Source organism: Panthera onca, chromosome X, assembly GCF_046562875.1.
Source record: "Panthera onca isolate mPanOnc1 chromosome X, mPanOnc1 haplotype 2, whole genome shotgun sequence".
Taxonomy (NCBI): Eukaryota; Metazoa; Chordata; class Mammalia; order Carnivora; family Felidae; genus Panthera; species Panthera onca.
This window is the reverse complement of record NC_138357.1, coordinates 26,888,401-26,906,888: the sequence shown is the minus strand read 5'-3', so window position 1 is coordinate 26,906,888 and position 18,488 is coordinate 26,888,401. Positions and strand designations below refer to the sequence as shown.

Below are 18,488 nucleotides of genomic sequence, written 5' to 3'. Positions count from 1 at the left end.
AAATGCCAGGTCTGAGATCTGTTCTCATTAGCTCATTAGAATGTGGGACTTCTTGTTAATGGGAATTTTATTTTATTTTAATGTTTATTTTTGAGAGAGAGAGAGAGAGAGAGAGAGAGAGAGAGAGATTGCAAGTGGGGGAGGGGCAGAGAGAGAGGGAGACACAGAATCTGAAGCAGGCTCCAGGCTCCAAGCTGTCAACACACAGCTGGACGCAGGGCTCAAACCCACAAACTGTGAGATCATGACCTGAGCCGAAGTAGTATACTCAACCGACTGAGCCACCCAGCTGCTCCGGGAGTTTTATTAATTCTGTCAACACTAGGCCTCAGCACTCCTATCCTTGTTTCTATTTAGTCTTTGATTCTTGGCTCTGGTGTGGGCTACGAACCTAGTTCTGCTTCTTGTGGGTGTTTATTTTTCTACTTATATGTCATTTGAAGTGTGTAGAACTCTCTGTCTCCTACATATGCAATTGAATTGGTTTCTGCATGGTTTTATTTGCTCTACTTGTTGGTTTGTGTTTCTTTTTGGAGGATGAGGTGTATAGATTTAGATTTCAGGGACCAATATTATTCTGCAGAAACTCAGAACTCACTATTAGTATCTATAGATACTAATAGAAACACATGTAGAAACATGCACTTTGAAATGAATCTCTCATGGTGGGAACGTCTTATAATTTTACCTGCCTAGTGTCCTTTATGTTCAATCCTATGTACATATGAGAGAGTTGACCACATTAGGGCTATCATGTGTAATTGTGAATAGGGCCAGATTTACTAATAGGGTGATTGTGTTGAGTTTTCAAGTGTCTTTTCCTGCCCTACATAATTCTTCCTCTTACACCTCTAATGATAATACATTCATAATGAGGACCTCATTTCTTTAAGTCAAAGTCATGATGGCAAATATATTTCAACTTCTGAGTAAACTCCGACTACAGAATCTAGACTCAGCAGGAAAGAATGTTTGTTGCATTTGATGACTTTTATCTTGGATGGGTCTGGGACAGGGAAGTGATGACATTAATGTCAGAGATTTGCCATTCTTGGTTTCCAACCCTGTCGTCTCTATTAAAATGCACATAATGTTAGGGAGATATAATACATTTTCTTTGTCACAGCCATTTTTACTTCAGTGTGAATTATCTTATTATATGGGTTGCAAGTGTAAATCCCTACCCAAAAGGAAGGCAGGTGGTACAAAAGAGTGAAGAGGGCAGGATGGGTACTCTGATGTACTGGAGAGTTCATGGTCCTTTTAGGAGGATTCCCTACTTAGCTCTAGTCGATGGTTGCCATATTATTTTTGCCATGCAAAAGATTAGACAGAAAAGTGCCTGGTACTCAATAAATGTGTGGGCAAATGGGTGAACGGAGGCTTTGGTATGCCAGATTTTTCTATTTTTCAAGAAAGACTAGAAATTTGGTGTAAACCAAATATGTTATGTAAAATCTCCAGACATGTTTTTAAATTAGTTGATAGCATTTAATGAATTCTATGTGTTCAAGAAAAACCTGCCTAGGTCATCAGATTCATTTCTGAGTTCAGGTTTTATCAGGGAGTAAAAGGCAAAACTAGGTTCCTGTTTTGGGGGATGGAACAAAACAGGAGATTGAGAATGTACTTTGGTAATGAAACAGAACAGAGCTAAAAGATGGAAAAAGTAACTGAGCTCATGACCTTGGCCTCATTAGCCAGAAGGCTTCTGAGATAGTCATTGAGAAGTCTAACTGTTTTTGTTTCTTTTCCACCTACTGAAATCACAAAAGACACATGCAGTATAATTTCCTATAAAAATAGGACTATATGCACCAGTTGGCTATGTATACTAATCCTTCTGTTTTGTTTGGGCCAAAAGACATACCTATCACTGGACTCTATAAACTCATTTTATCATTTTTGGGGGAAGTGCATTTATGTATTTAATCTTGATTGTCCCTTGAATCTCCTGTTTTTAAAAATTAGCTTCCCTCCCTCCCATTAATGGGTTGCTATGTCTACATTTTATACTTCACTAATTTAAAAGACAAGACTGGTGCCTATCAGCAAGAAAAGTTATGCCAGTTAATACAAGGGCAGAATTTGGTCAGGGAACCTAAGCTAAAAATATGCAGCAGACAGGAACAGAAACCAAAGATACTAATGGTTTGTTTGGGTTTTATTCAGTCTTGAACAGGCTGTGTTTTAGGCATGACAAAGAAAGGTTCTATTTGTACCAGCTGGCTTTCAAATACTCCCACAGCCTTCTATGTTGGTAAATCTTAACTACCTCTGCAATAACCTATATGATAATCTTTGAGCATGTGCTATTATAGCCTGGAGTCGCACTGAGCATGTGCAGTGCTTTCCCACATTTTCCCACTGACATAAAAATTTTCACTTCCAAAAAAACAAATAGTTCATCTAGGTTCAAAATTCACCTGACCATTTAACTACATATGGATGGACTGAGGCTAGATTTACCACCAAGGTCAAAGATAGTAAGAACTTCTTGGGTCTCTGCTAGGTGGTGGGGAAACTGCTGAATAATTTGATAAACTTCAGAAATTTGGATTCATCTGGATTCTATGTCTGGAGATAGCACATGATCTTTAATAAAACCACTCCATTTCAAAAGTGTCCACTTTCTTTCACAGCACAGTATACTTGTGCCTATTTTGTGGGGTTTTTTAAATGTTTCATTTCTGAGAGACAGAGAGTATGAGTGGGGGAGGGGCAGAGAGACAAAGGGGTACAGAGCATCCAGAGGGGGCTCTGTGCTGACAGCTCAAACTCACAAACCGTGAGATCACGACCTGAGCCTAAATGAGACACGCAACTGACTGACCCACCCAGGTGCCCCACTTGTGCCTAATTTCTTGACAGCTGGTATCTCTTTCATGCACTGTACGACTAGTATTAGCTTGGTTTCGTGTTATAAGCAAAATCCAAAATCTTGTATCCACCATCTCTATTTAATATTATTTTCATTTAACTCCATAATTTTATTAGTTCTGCAAAGTATCTGGAGATATGGTAGACACAAAGGACACTATGTGGTATTATTATGTGCCATATTTAATATTTATGTTTAATTACAACAAAATTCAAGGCCAAAAGTTATCTAAATACTTCCTTCCGTGAACAAAGGGCAAAACTGAATGCAAGTTGAAACTAGGTTGTCTACAACATAAACAATGGGGCTCGTTGATTTGGTGAAACCTATGAATATCAGAAAGAGATGAATATCAGAAAGATATTCAGAATATCAGAAAGAAAACTCTGCCTCTTCCATACTACATGGTAGAACAGCACAGATTTTGGGGACGCCTGGGTAGCTCAGTCGGGTAAGTGTCTGACTTTGGCTGAGGTCATGATCTTGTCGTTCGTGGGTTCAAGCCCCACGTCCGGCTCTGTGCTGACAGCTCAGAGCCTGGACCCTGCTTTGGATTCTGTGTCTCCCTCCCTCTCTGCTTCTCCCCCACTTGCTCTCTCTCATTCTCTCTCTCTCTCTCTCAAAAAAAGAACAACACAGATTACTTGCTGTCAAAATCACATTTGCATTCAGTTTTAGCCACAGCCACAAGTAGTTAAGAGCTCAACGACCTCTTCCAATGTTCCATGCACATTACGATAGCCTTCGGTTTCCTAATCGTTTGATTAGGAGACAAAATTCATTTACTCTAAAAGAAGTGGAATCACGAGTTGCTTTTTGGTTTTTTACAAAGCACATATCCTATGTCTTTTCTTCCAGTTAAGGATCTCCTATTTCCAATTCAACCTGATAATCAGACATTTGTGAGGCCCTTCCTTAGAAATTCTCATGGTAAGCAATCGCTCTAGAAGTTAATTATAATGTGTTACACGAGGTCCACATTTAACTAGATTGGCAATACTATGATGAAGTTTTGATCAGCAGAAAATTACAGTGGGTCATCTTGGACCCTCTTAATTTGCTCATTTTTATCCCATAGAGAGCAATAAAAACCCCAAGAAGGGAGCTCTTGTGGAGCTATACTGTGATCTAGAAATCCACATGTGTCTTGCCTATCCTGGGGGATCTAATATAATGCAGTGCTTTTTTTTAACCTCTTATTTAAGCTGTAATACAGTGCTCTTATTTAAACACTATTCAGGTGGCTCCGTTGGTTAAGCGTGTGACTCTTGGTTTCTGCTCAGGTCATGATCTCACGGTTAGGGAGTTCGAGTCCCACACCAGGCTCTGTGATGACAGTGTGGAGCTTGCTTGAGATTCTTTCTCTCCCTCTCTTTCTGCTGCTTGCTTGCTTTCTCTCTCTCTCTGAAAATAAATAAATAAACTTATAAAAAATAAATAAACACTATTCATATTTTGGTGAGCATATGAGTCTACCCAGGGACCTTGTGAGATTACACCTAGCCAAGATTCCAGCCTTCCCTGAGCAAACTTCATCTGGAAGGAGTTCCTCATATATGTTTCTTTTTAAAAAAATTTTTTAATGTTTATTTTTGAGAGAGAAAGAGAAAGAGACAGAGGACGAGCATGGGAGGGACAGAGAGAGAGAGGGACTCACAGACCGCGAGATCGTGACCTGAGTCAAAGTTGGACACTTAACCAACTGAGCCACCCAGGTGCCCCTCTCATATATGTTTCTTAACTTGTCTAAAATATATAGGGGAAATTACATTTTGTGTTCTAAAACATTTGGGGGATCACAGTTTTCCACAATGTTGTGAGTCTGAAATCAAAATTTCTGAAGCACTACCCTGTGATCATCTCATCTTAGCTATTAAGCTTACTTACAGTCATAACTACCCCACAATATCATCAAGATGTGTAGACATCTGGACCCATCTCTTGTTTAGGGTGCCATTAGCTTCCATCTCCTAGTTTCCTTCCCTATTAAGTTTGATCCTTTGGTTGAGCACTTCAAAAACGTTATCACCAGCAACTATAATTTCCTTATCCCTTTGTCCTCATGCTATACTTTGCCTGCAAGCCTCTCCTACCTTGGTGCAAACAATAAATTGTCCTTATTTCACTTAATTGCTCTTCTTGAAACATTAGGTATTTAGTCCCCCTACCTCAGCCTTTTACAAATATTTTAGTCTTACAACCTCTTTATATGCTCTTAAAAATTACTCAGGACACCAAAGAGACTTGGTTGATGTAGGTTATATCTAATCAATACTTACTGTATTAGAAACTGACTGATAACTTTTTACAAGTATGTATTTTATTCATTTACTGAATGGTAACAATAAACCATTACGTTTTAACATAAATAACATTATCTTCTGATAAATAACTATATTTTACAAAAATGACTGAGAAGTGTGACATTGTTTTACATCTTTAAGAATCTAATGTCTGCCTTCATAGAAGAGAAATGGATTCTCCCGTCTGCTTCTACATGCAATCTCTTGTGATTTCACGTATCATGTGGCATCTGGAAAACGCCACTGTATCCTCATGAGAGAATTATAGTGAAAAAGATAAATACTATCTTTGTGCTGTTGGGTACACAGTTTTCCTCTGTGGACTTTCCAACGGGTCTTGGGGTCCCCAGTGGTCCCCAGACCACACACGGAGGACCACTGTTCTATCACCATCATTTAAGTTTTTCTCCAGCCTCTTTAGTTGCTCCTTCTCAGTCTGCCTACCAGATAGATCCTGTGTGCTTGGCCTTCTTGAATCTTAGTATTCCCCAGAGTTCTAGCCTTCACGTTTTTTTTCTTGCTCAGCCCCCATGATTTTGGCTTCCCCATGGCTAGGGACCTCTAAACATTCAGTACCAGATATCTAATCATATATGAGGTATCCTGACCTGTTATGTCTGTTTTCACCCTTAAACCTCTTTCTTTCCTCAAACACTCTATCATGGGTAACAGCGTCACCACCTACCCAGTCTGGAAGCCAAACAACTCTTCTCTCTCCTGCCTCAGCTAAACAGGCACTGAGTCAAGTAAGTGTGTATTATCCTTTAAATACTTCTCGACTCCATCTTCCCCTTCTCTGTTCCCAGAAGATTATGCCCTCACTCTCACTCACCTGGATTACTACAATAGTCTCCTAATTTGTCTTCATCACTTCGATTTCACAACCTCCATCGTCCTGCCTGTCAATTCCAACTTCCATATTGCCATTAGGGTGATTTTTCCAAATGGAAATCTGAGCAAATAATTTTCCTGCCTTAATGAAAAACCATAAAAACACCCCATTTGCTCTCAGAATAAATTACAAGTACCTTAATGTGGCTTAAAATGCCTCTCATGATCTGCTCCTGCTGACTACCTTCATTTCCTGCCACCCTCCCATATTCTCCATTTGTGCTTCCTCAGGTTTTCCAATCCACTTGTATTTAATCATACACATTGTGCTTCTTCACCGCTCTGTAACGGGAATATTGCTAAGCCCCATATGAATGTGTCTCCACCCTGTAAGAGGCCACCTCTTAGTTTGGACTGTGGTGAATTGGATGTTCTGTGGCTGAGACTTGGCCTTCCACACGCTGGCTCTTCTATATGAAAATTCAGCCACATTTCTGAAGTTTAAAATGGGTTAACCAGCCATCTGTTTCAAAGCCATTGCTCTAATTTAGCTTATTCTTATTCACTTCAGAGTAAGTATAGCTTAACGACTTATGCAATGTGGGTCTAAAAATATTCACATAACATAAAATATATATGTATTATATATATAATTTGGATGAGGAGAAACTAAGTTAAACAAGAGTGAAATTTCCTTTATGCAACAGAATTCACATTATTTACTTTGAAATCAGAGGTTTCTTGAGATGTTTTTTCAGAATTTGCAAGATTGATCCTTGCTATTCTCAAATTTCTTAAGCATGCAAAGATCCAAAATTACTGACACGCTTGTCCAGTCCTCTTTTATTATGCCTTCTAGTGGATCTTTATCTATTTCACATAGTCTCATTTTAATTTCTCTACCTAGGCTAAGAAAGGGCTATATCGGAAGTACTTAGTAGGGTGACTGCCTCTTCTTGAGGCAACAAAATAATATCTTTTTTTTTTTTTTTAAGATTTTACGTTTAAGTAATCTTTACACCTAGTGTGGGGCTCGCACTCACAACCCTGAGATCAAGAGTCACATGCTCCACCCGCTGAGCTAGCCAGGTACCCCTCTTTTTTTGTTTTAACATAATAATCCTTTGATGTAAGACATATATTTAACTCACTACTCATTCACCCAAGACATTATCTCTCTTACTCTATGTTTTAAATCCACAGGGTGCTAGAGTTCTAAGAAAAAAATAAGAGAAATATTTGCCTTTCATGAAAATGCCTTCATTTTGAGCAATCAGTGCTAACTGTAGTTCTGCAAATTAGTTATATGTGATGCAGGTTCTTCCTGTCATTTTAGTGCATTTGATTTGGATTGAATTTACACTTTTATTTATGACAGGTAAAAGTGCCACTTAACATAGGGGAGATAAAACTTATGGAAAATATTACACCAAAAGGTGATGTCAGATGAAAATATAAATCTCTTTTAAAGAAGAGTTCTGATAAATGCATGGATGGCAGATTTATAATTAGACTGAAGTTATACTACCATTTCCCAGACCCCTTCTTAGAGAGATTGCTAGAAAGTTAGCAGATTCATGGGTAGGAGGCAAAGTCGATGCTAATGCAGAAACTGCCATCATTATCTTGAACGGGTCCATGAGAGTGAACTGGATATAGTAATAAGTATTAAACAGGACACCAAAAGGATTGATAATGGCCATAAGGATAAAGTAAAATGCTTTTTAGCATTATATGCTGAGTCATTTCTTGAATGTTATAAGCTATAACGTATTTTAATGAAAATGTGTTTCAACCCAGATACGGCCTCCAGATGGAAATGCAAAACCATTTGAAGGGTCAAAACACCAAGGAAAAGGGAAATTGGTAAAATAAAGGCAAAGTTACAGATAGTTTAGACCAGGCGGAAGGAAACAACAAACCCATCAGAGGGTTCTTGTGAAACAGACATGTCAGTTCTTAAAAGAAAAAAAAAAGTTTCAGATGACTTTGGCAAGAAGGGAAATAAAAGTAGTTCATGTTAGGATAAATTACATGCTCATTATGCTTACCTTGGCTCAAATTAATAATCCTAATAATAATCTTGTTCCACTGATAATAACCATTAGTCTTGATTTAGATCTGTTAAGCAATGCCCTAGGTGTTTTCCACGCTTCATGTCTTTTAATTAAAAAGAAAATCCATGGACAAGGTATTATCAACATTCCCATTTTATAGATGAGGAAACTGAGGCACAGAGGCATTAATAAAGTTGCTAGAAAGTGACAGATTGATTTTTGCTAAGTGTATTTATCTACAGTTAGTAAACTTTGTGTGAAGGGGCTTTGTGTGTTTAGATTCAATGGGGGAAACTCTCCATTTTTAGTCTTTATATTAAAAGAAACTCTAAGTTCTTGAATTTTCTGAAATCAAAATTTGTCATATTCTGTTTCATTTCTTCACCGTATTGTGAGGCATTTACACTTTCTTTGTGAAGAAGGCAAAATGAACACATTCTACTCCTCTCATTCTATCACTTCCAGCACTTTCTTGCTCCCCTGTAATAACAGCCCCAGAAAGCAGGGCAATTTGGATCCATAAAAAGGAGGCCCAAGAAAGCACTGAAATCAATGTCACTCAATTTTGGTGCAGACAGCAAAGTGAAGTAGGCCCTTTGCCCTCTTGAATAGTTTCCTCCCTAAACTTTTGATCAGAGAACTGGGCTCAATATTCTCTCGCCCCTAATTCTATATTAATATCCATTCTGGTCAACTTTCTACATGTGGGCTATATATAGTATGCCATGCCAAGGAGAATTATGGACTGAAATTATTTCATCTATAGAGTTTGGACACTACCTACATACCCTGAAGGTGGTAGGAATCGTTTCCAATTTCATAGCAGAGGGAAAGGAACATCAATGTCATTAACTAACGGCACTGGTTTTGAGAGCCGGAAATCCCTACTCCCCTACTCATTTAATGCAGCAGCCCATTTGACCCCAGGCACAATGTATTCCTGTGAGTTTCTACTGCCTCTTCCAGAAAGTGCTGACTGTGGAGAAACTTGATCAAAACATCAAAGATTACCAGAGAAGCTGCATCTGTGCCCTTCGCAACCATTGATGAAGTACCTTAACCTCGCCTTCTCTCGAAGCCTTACATATGGTCATCTGTCTTCCTGACTACTACTTCATATGGCTTATTTGTAAATTCAAGCAAATGTGCTTCTGACTGGCACTGATACATCACTGATGCCAAAATATCAGAGAGGATGAAGCACAAGGACATATTTTTTGATTCACATGGAAAATATTACAGATTTATGGGGAAGTGATGACAATAGCCATTCCATGATATCTTCATATAATCAGTATCCTTCCATGCCTCCCTTCACCAGATTTTATGACCTCAAAACTTATTTAAAAGAATTACTCTCCTGCTGACCTGAAAGACATAGTGGGGAGGTGTGGGGATGGGGCTGGGTGCCTGAACCACCTAGCTCTGACTTTTCATGTGCTGAATTTCCACAGTGTTCCAATGACCACTTACAGAGCCATAATGCACAGAACGTCTACTGATGTCCCATTGATATCGATGTGATTTCCCCCAGTGGATTGAGGGCAGCACAGCATACAGCCATTAGTATCTAAAGGTTATGTATAATGGATAATAGAGGAAAATGAAATAGCAGAAAGGAATTTGCACGGGAAACAGAAGCAGTAAATAGTTTCAGTGTAAGATTTTACTTGGGTTATACAGCAACTGCAAAGGGGGGATTGAAAAAAAAATGATGACTCTGACAGACTCAGCAAGAGCTGAGAGTGAAATAGTTTCATATTTGGAAATGTAATACTTTTTTACTTTGACTACAGAATGCCCTTTAAAAATCATCTTGTATGTTACAGTTCTTAAGTGACATCATTCACCTGCATGCTTGCTGAGGAATCCTTACCCTATCCTCCTGAGGTGGCTTGCAATATGGCAAAGACGGGGTAAATCGAGGAAGAGACTTTAATTGACCTATCCAAAGTCACATAATGTCCAGTTCATGATAGAAAAAAAAAAGTTATGGTATTTGCCGTTAACATCTCATTTTGAACCAATTCAACCCACTGTGCTAGCACTTAGCCTGATAGTTCTACATCTAAAATAGCTCACAATAAATGATTTGAACAGGTATCTTTCGCCAATCAACAAAGCTTAGCTGCACACACCGTTGCAATGGATGACCAGGTAAATGTAGTTTAATTTGTAATTTAATAACAACAAAATTGGTGGATTTGTTTACTAGACCAAGAAGTCAGCGAGCTACAGAGTTTGCTGCAGTGCTGGAGGGGCAGCAAAGCCTAATGCCAAAGAGGACTATGTGCTCTGCAGTCAGTCCACTCTGGCTTAAAGCTCAGGATCCCCACTCTCTAGTGAGGTGACCTCTTAATCTCATTATGACCTCTACATGACCTCTTATCTTTGCTGTGCCTCAGTTTGCTCACTTCTAAACTACATATAATACCGATACGTGCCCTTAAGGATTGTTGTGAGAATTAAATGAGCTAATACAAGTAAAATGCTTAGCATCGATCATTTTTGTCGACAAATTTTATTGATAGGATTGCGTTGTGCCAGGCACTGATCTCGATGCTGGGATACAGCCACAAACATGGTTAACTCTGAGAGTCACTGAATTTTCATAGTGAATAACAGGGGTGCCTGGGTGGCTCAGTCGGTTAAGTGTCCAACTCTTGGTTTCAGCTCGGGTCATGATCTCGCAGTTCGTGAGATCAAGCCCTGCGTAAGGCTCTGTGCTGACTGTGCACAGCCTGCTTGGGATATTCTCTCTCTCTCTCTCTCTCAAAATAAATAAATAAACACTTTTTAAAAAATAGTGAATAACAGTTATAAAGAGAATGATGATAACAACAACAACAATAATAATATTTAACATTTATTGTATACTTACTATGTTTTGGGTACTATTCCAACTTCTTCTGTTACATTAACTCATTTAATTCTCATAACAACTCTATGTTATAGGCACTATTTTAGGCCCATTTATCAGATAAGGAAATGGAGGCCATCAAATGTTAAATAATTTGCCCAAGGTAACATGCCTAATAAGGGGCAGAGGTCTGCAAATCCATGTTCATAATGACTGCACTATATTGCCTTAATGTCATGTCGATATCATATGACATTGTTCACCCTATAAAAAAGGCAGACTTTGCAATGACTGAAATGTTCTATTTTCACTTATGAAATAAATAAATATGTAAGCTAATTAAACAAGTCTCAAAGTATGTAATAGAATTTTTTTTTTAATTTTTTTTTTTAGCGTTCATTTATTTTTGAGACAGAGAGAGACAGAGCATGAATGGGGGAGGGTCAGAGAGAGAGAGACACACAGAATCTGAAACGGGCTCCAGGCTCTGAGCTGTCAGCACAGAGCCTGATGCAGGGCTCGAACTCACGGACTGTGAGATCATGACCTGAGCTGACGTCGGACACTTAACCGACTGAGCCACCCAGGCGCCCAAAGTTAATTTACATTTGAGACTGCAGAACCACTCGAGCAAGGAAATTAATGTTCAGTCAAAATAAAATGCCATCCAGAAAAATCAATACAATTTACTATCAAGTGAGGGGGACTTTAATCAGGGTGACTCCAGAACAATATTTTTCTTAAACGTGGAAAGAGTGCCTCAAGACTGTTTTCTCCTTTACCGCCCCAAACACAGTATCCATACAATTCTGCAAGCCATTTACCTTGTGAAAAGAAGAATACATTTTTTAAATCTCGGTGTAAAACTGAATTCTTGGGAAGAAATTATGTGCTGGATTTTCTGATAGCTTCCAAATAACTACTACTTTAATGAAATTGCTACCTGAAAATCTGGTAGCAGTATTATTGTTTAACTATAATTTAAGAAGCTATTGTAGATTGGTACTTATGACTTCTAATGAGAAAACCATAACAACCTTTTAATTGAAGGGAAAATGGTTAACTACAGTAATTGCAATCAATAAGACTGCGTTAGTAGTATAAATATTTCTTCTCAAGGAGCATTCCTTACTCTCCTCAGCAGTATTTAAGGTTAGGAAGTGCAAAAAAAAAAAAAAAAACCAAACCACCTCATTAGAAATCCGTCTGTTATTTATAATACTAAGGCTTGGTTCAAATTTTGGGCCCCAGAGTTGAGAGAGAGTCTCCTCCCCCACCTCCACCACAAGCGAAACAAGACTTTGAGAAGAAAAGAGACATGGCAACAAAGGCTTACCAATCACATAGGCGAGTAACAAAGCCAAAGTCACTGTGATTGCAGTGGCGCTCAAGGCCGTGCACTTCCAGTTGCAGCACCTGTAAGGTTTGTTAAAGGTAAAGGCAGGTCTGGAAAAGGTGCTTCGAGGAAGTGGCCTGGGAGGGGGCGAGTACACGGTATTGGACGTCAGAGGGTAGTTTTGACTGGCTGCACTGAAGATAGCTGAGGAGCCAGATCCATGTTTAAACAGGAAATGCCTGCAAAAAGGAAACAAAAAGTTTGGGCTATAAAACCAAAGCCGGTTGTCACAAAGACACCAAGTACACGAATTTCAATCACGCTTTGACAAAGCTCAGGAGAACCTGCAGTGTCCCCATGAAATTGTCACATGCCAACAAGTTAACTCCGAACTGCCTTTGGTGGTCTCCTTTTGTTTTCTCCATTTACGCTTTTAGGAGGCAGAGAGAGGTCTTCTGTTCCCTGACTTGCTGGCTAGTGAATTTCTCAAACCCTTGAGTGTTAACGTTCCACGTTTGATGTTATTTGCTATACTGCTCCTTTTCATTAGCTGTGATACTCAAGAGTTGATTCAAAAACAGAAATATCATCTGGCATTTTTGAAATCTGTCTTAGAAACCAGTATTTTATTTAGAGATTAGCTTTCACAGACATATTTTCAAGCAATATTCTATTATAAAAGTTGTCAAACATACAGCCAAGTTGAAAAAATTTTATGGAAACACTCATATACTCACCAACTAGATTCTACAGTAGACATATGACTGTACTAACTTTACCACATATTTCCCCATCTCTCTGTTCCTGTCTTCATCCATCAGTCCATCTTAGTTTTTAAGCATTTCAAACTAAATTGCATACATCAGTATACTTCCCTTCATATATTTCAACTTGCATATTATCTGGAGTTCAATATTTTTTACAGATTTTGAAATATAACATTTATACACGATGAGTTGAACTCTTTTAGATTCCACATATAAGTGGTATCATACCATATTTGTCTTTCTCTGTCTGACTTATCTCACTTAGCATAATGCCCTCGAGGTCCATCCACGAACTCATAAAAACAGAGAACAGAATGGTGGTCACCAGGGCCTGAGAGGTCAGAGAACAGCAGGGATGTTTAAGGGCATAAACTTGCAACTAGTAGATAAATAATTCCTGAAGACATAATGTACAGTAGAGTCATTACAGACGACAATATTGTATTAGAATCATCAACCTTGCTAATAGAGATCTTAATTATCTCCACCACAAAAAAGAAATGATAATGATGTGACGTCACAAAGGTGTTAACTAATGCGACAATGGCAATCATACTGTAATATAAATGGATCAAATCAACAGGCTGTACACCTTAAACTTACACAATGTTGTATGTAAATAGATTTCAATAAAAAATGATACATGATGAAATGCACAAATTTTAAGTGTACATTTGCTGAGATTTGACAAATGTAATCTCCTTTGCAACATAAACCCTTATCGAGATACAGAACATTCCCATCACCCCAGGATGTTTCCTTCTGCCTCTCTAAGTAAATCCTTACCCCACTTCCCCCAGACAACCACTACTTAGCATTTTTTCTACATGCATTAGTTTTGCCTGTTCCAGAACTTCGTGCTGCTGTCATGTTTGAATTACTACAGGATGATTATTGACTGCTCATGACTATTGTAATATAGATATTTCATAAACAGTAATGATTTATTGCCATGGAAGGACTTGCCAAAAACAAATACATGGAAGTATGTTTTCGTGTACATATTTTACACGTACTGAGTGCTGTGTGCCATGCATTGTACTAAATGCTTCTCTCAGTCTTCACTCATAGGAAATAGGCTGCATTATGATCCTCATGGTGCATTTAAGGGCATGGAGGCCAAAAGGGGTTTAAGAAACTTGCCTAGCAGGGCCTGGGTGGCTCAGTCAATTAAGGGGCAGACTTGATTTCGGCTCAGGTCATGGTCTCATGGTCCATGAGTTTGAGCCCAGCATTGTCTCCGTGCTGACAGTGTGGAGCCTGCCTGGGACTCTCTAACTCCCTCTGTCTCTGCCCCACCCCTGCTCACTGTCTCTGTCTTTCTCTCAAAAATAAATAAATAAACTTAAAAAAAAAAAAAAACTTTCCTAAATTCACCTAGTAAGTGAATGACAGAACCAGAATAGGAGCCCAGGTCACTCTGGCTCCAAAGTCCTTAATCTTAACCTCTCTCCTGTGCCACCAGGGGCAGTAAAATGCACTGCTAAGCAAAAGACATTATGGTGCTACATTTTAATGTACTACTACAACACAAAACCCCTCCACAAAATAGAGAGCCAACATCACCTTGTCACATACGACCAAATGCACAAATCATTAAGCCTACATTAAGAATGCTTTCCAATTTCCAGTGTTAAAGAAGAAAAGCATATATGCTTAAAGGAGAAAAGCATATGTTTAAAAGAGAAAACAACTACATAACATGCCAGTTAATGAAAAATCTCCACACTAGAGGATTTTGCTTTAGTATCATGAGGGTAAAGGTTATTTAAAGGGCACGGTTGCTGAGAATAGAACACATTCACAAGCCTTTCTGGAGGGCGATTTGGGATTATGTGTCAGAAGACTTTAAATATGCCTATTCTTTGCTGAATAATTATGCCTAGAGGAATTTATCCCTAGGAAATTATGTGTCTGACAATTTCTATAACAAGTTGTTTGTTGCAGTTCTATTTGTAATAGCACAAAATAAACACCTAAGTGCTCAATAATTGGTATTTGCTTAAGTAAGCTATTTTACAAACACATAGTAGAATACTATACAACCACCACAAATTGTGCTGTAAAAGAATATTCACTAGGAAAAGTGTTTACAAATATCACCAAGTGAAGAAAGGCAGCTTCAGAACAGTATGGGCAACAAGATACAATTTTTAAAATAAAAAAAATATATGTTCATGGAAAAATAGTAACTTGGGTTACCTTTGGGATAGGAGTATTTTTTTTTTTTTTATATATTCTCTGCCTTGAGCTTACATTGCGTTTGTAACAAGTATCAAGAAGACGGGAGGTGGGGTGAACGGAAAAAATGCACTGCTTAACACCAACCACACCGTAGTCCGTTCTATTTACATAAACACGATTTGCTGAGCGCCTAGAAAGGCTAGACACCGAGGCACCTTATGTGCAATTTTTTGATTCTCATACGCGTATGAGGTTGATACTATTCTAATCTTACAGATGATGAAACAGACACCAGAAGAGGTTTAGTAGGAATAAAATGGTGGTGATAATAGTAGTTATCATAATAATGATAATAAGAGGTAACTTCATTAAGTGCTTACTTGTGCCAGGCATTGTTCTAAATAATTTATAAACTATTAGATCATTTATTCTTCCCCAAAACCCCATTAAAGGAAATATCTCCATCGACAGATGAGAAAACCAATGAACAGAGAGGTTCAGTTTTCCCTGGTCCCACAGTCAGTAAATGGTGAAGCTGAGTTTCAAACACAAGCAGGCCAGCCCCAAAGCCATGGCTCTTAACCACTACATGACAGTACACTATACTAGGGTTATGCAGTTAGTGGACGTGGTAAGATAAGAACCCACACCTGTTCGGACACAGAAGAAGCATGTGGATAATACTGAATCGAGTCACACTTTTACCGTTTCTCTTGGGACCAATGACAAGCGTGAAAATGCCAGCTACAGAATCACAGAGATGTAAGGAAACTCAGTAATGTTCTAATAGCCCAAAGCCCTGATTTTGCAGTTAGCAAAACTGAGGCCCAGAAAATGAAATGGATTACCTAAAAGTAACATAGGTAGTTAATGGCATAAATGAGCTTGGAATCGGGAACTTTCAAAAGAGAGTGCTATTTCCATCCCCCTATGCTACCTGCTAACCAGTCTTCACCGGGTTACTACCAGGTTCTAATCTCTTGGGTTAACTGATCCAGGCCAAATACAATGTGCTCCGACAGTACTATGTAATACATGTCTATTTTTCTTTATGTCACATGTTCTTAGAGTAAATTTTAAAGACCATCTTAACTATTCTGGATGAATAGGGAAGCATTACAAAGAAGCTACCCTTTAGTTGTTAAGAACATAAAGGAGTTATTGCTGCTTCTCAGGGCACCTAATGTATCCCCAGAATGAAGAAACAGTATATAATAGAAATAAGAATAAATATATTAAAAAAGTGACTCACAGCATTATGCTCCTTCCATTTAATTGTACTTCCTCTTTAATCCCTGAAATGGTCTCCTCCATTTACGAAGAGGTGAACTTCTTCTTTAATGCCTGCTTAGCTCTCCCAGGCTATGTTTTCCCCTTTGGCTATCTAATTTACTAGAGAGCAAGAAGTGTAGCACTTTAGAGACAGCAGAGTGGAGTAACCTCCCCATCTCCTCACCACGACCTGGTAGTTACTCTGGAGGTGACAAAATGTCACTTGGATAAAACCAATCCTGCACAGCAACATTCTGGTATGTTCCTATGGGGTAAAAGGGAAACCCAGCAGTATGGGGTGTTTTCTTCACAGTGATCGGAGATAAAATCTTCGATCCTTTGCATATTTATGAAGGAGAACAATTGGATTTTAGAGACAATGTAAGTGGCCCCATATGTTGGATATTGATTTGGTTTGGTATATCATTGAGGGGGAGAAGAAAGACAAAGAAAGACAGAGAATTGTTGGCTATTATGATGGCAATTACAAGCAATAATCAATATCCCTGAGCACTGTAATTTCATCATGACATACACCAAAGGATTTACAAATGCAGTTTCATAAGTAAAATATTACAGCATAATGAATAAATTCAGCAGTCACAGCAGAGCAACACTTACACTAATTCGTATTTGAGTGGAATCCAAATCACAGTCCTCAGTGAGAGTAGATAATAAAATGAGTTCATATACTAAGGTTCCTGTTTTCTTATTAACAAGCTGAGATTAAGATTTCATGCTCAAGGAATCTATACTTTGATGTGCATCATGAAAAACAGCACTGCAAATGCTACGCATTGTCCTAGGCCTTGCAATCCATTGTTGGAAAGTGAAACTACTGCCTAAATGTGTTTTCATAGTCCCCGAAAAAAGTAGGAGCATAAAGACAAATGCGCAGTGCTAGACTTCAGCTATGTGCTCATAAAATCAGATCATCTGTCTAAGCACATTGCTTTTCCCTGGGGACCTGAGGATATACTAAAATGTTGCTATCAATTTCATACAATTGGGTTTTTTGCACAGAGCAAATGATAAAAATGCGGTTCAAGAGTTTATGTGTAAGTAGTACTCTCCTTTGCATCTGTTTTAATATTCAAGTTCAAATTTAAAAAGGAAAAGCAAGATATTGCCAAAAGGAAATGGGCATATAAGGAAATTGAAAAAAAAAATATCTTCGAGACTGATGAGACCCAGTGGTGGTAAGTGGGAATATAATAAATGCTCCTGTAAGGATTTTAAAATCATCTATAAAAAAGGGGAAAATGTACTCTCTCTTTTTAAACCCCTCATGCTACATAATTCTGAGGGTATCTGTTAGCACTAAATAATGTGATTTAATGTGGCACTTAAAATTCTATAGGAAATAGACAGAAATCTACAGCTTTCTAACAACAGATGCATAAATAACCAATGAAATTTTTTCTTTTACATCTTGTAAACATGCTTATGAGACGAATAGCTAAACCTGTATTCCCTTAGCTATAAGCATTTGACTCATTTTTATACCCAGAAGAAGGAATTCAACTTATTTCCAGTTCGCAGCTGAGGCTGATTTTAAAAAATAAAATAAAAAAGAAGATTGCAATGAAAAAGCCTTGAGTCAAGTTATTATGGCCAAATTACATTCAGATAGAATGGTGGAATTTAGGCATTTCTTATTTTTTAAAAAAATTATTAAATGCATTTTTATTGTGATTAAAAAACCACAAAATATGAAATTTACCATCTTATTTAGTTTTAATTTTAAGTGGACTCCACACCCAACGTGGGGCTTGAACTCAGAACCCTGAGATGAAGAGTTGCATGCTCTACTGACTGAGCCAGTCAGGTGCCCCCATCCTAACTATTTTTAAGGGTATAGTTCAATAGCATTTATTGTTGTGAAACCGATATCTTGCAAATATGAAACTCCATACCCATTAAACAACCTCCTTTCTCCCTTTCCCTCAGCCCCTGGGAACCACCACTTGGCTCTCTCTTTCTATGAATTTGACTAG

At 38.2% G+C, this 18,488-nt stretch overlaps 1 protein-coding gene across 1 annotated transcript in view; it reads right to left on the bottom strand.

The window, feature by feature from the left end:
• TENM1 (teneurin transmembrane protein 1) overlaps positions 1–18,488 on the bottom strand; it is a 790,868-nt gene that overhangs the window by 306,011 nt on the left and 466,369 nt on the right. Inside the window, exon 7 of the mRNA XM_081792970.1 lies at positions 12,269–12,507. Coding sequence (XP_081649096.1) covers positions 12,269–12,507 — 239 coding nt within the window. The remainder of the gene's footprint in view (positions 1–12,268; positions 12,508–18,488) is intronic.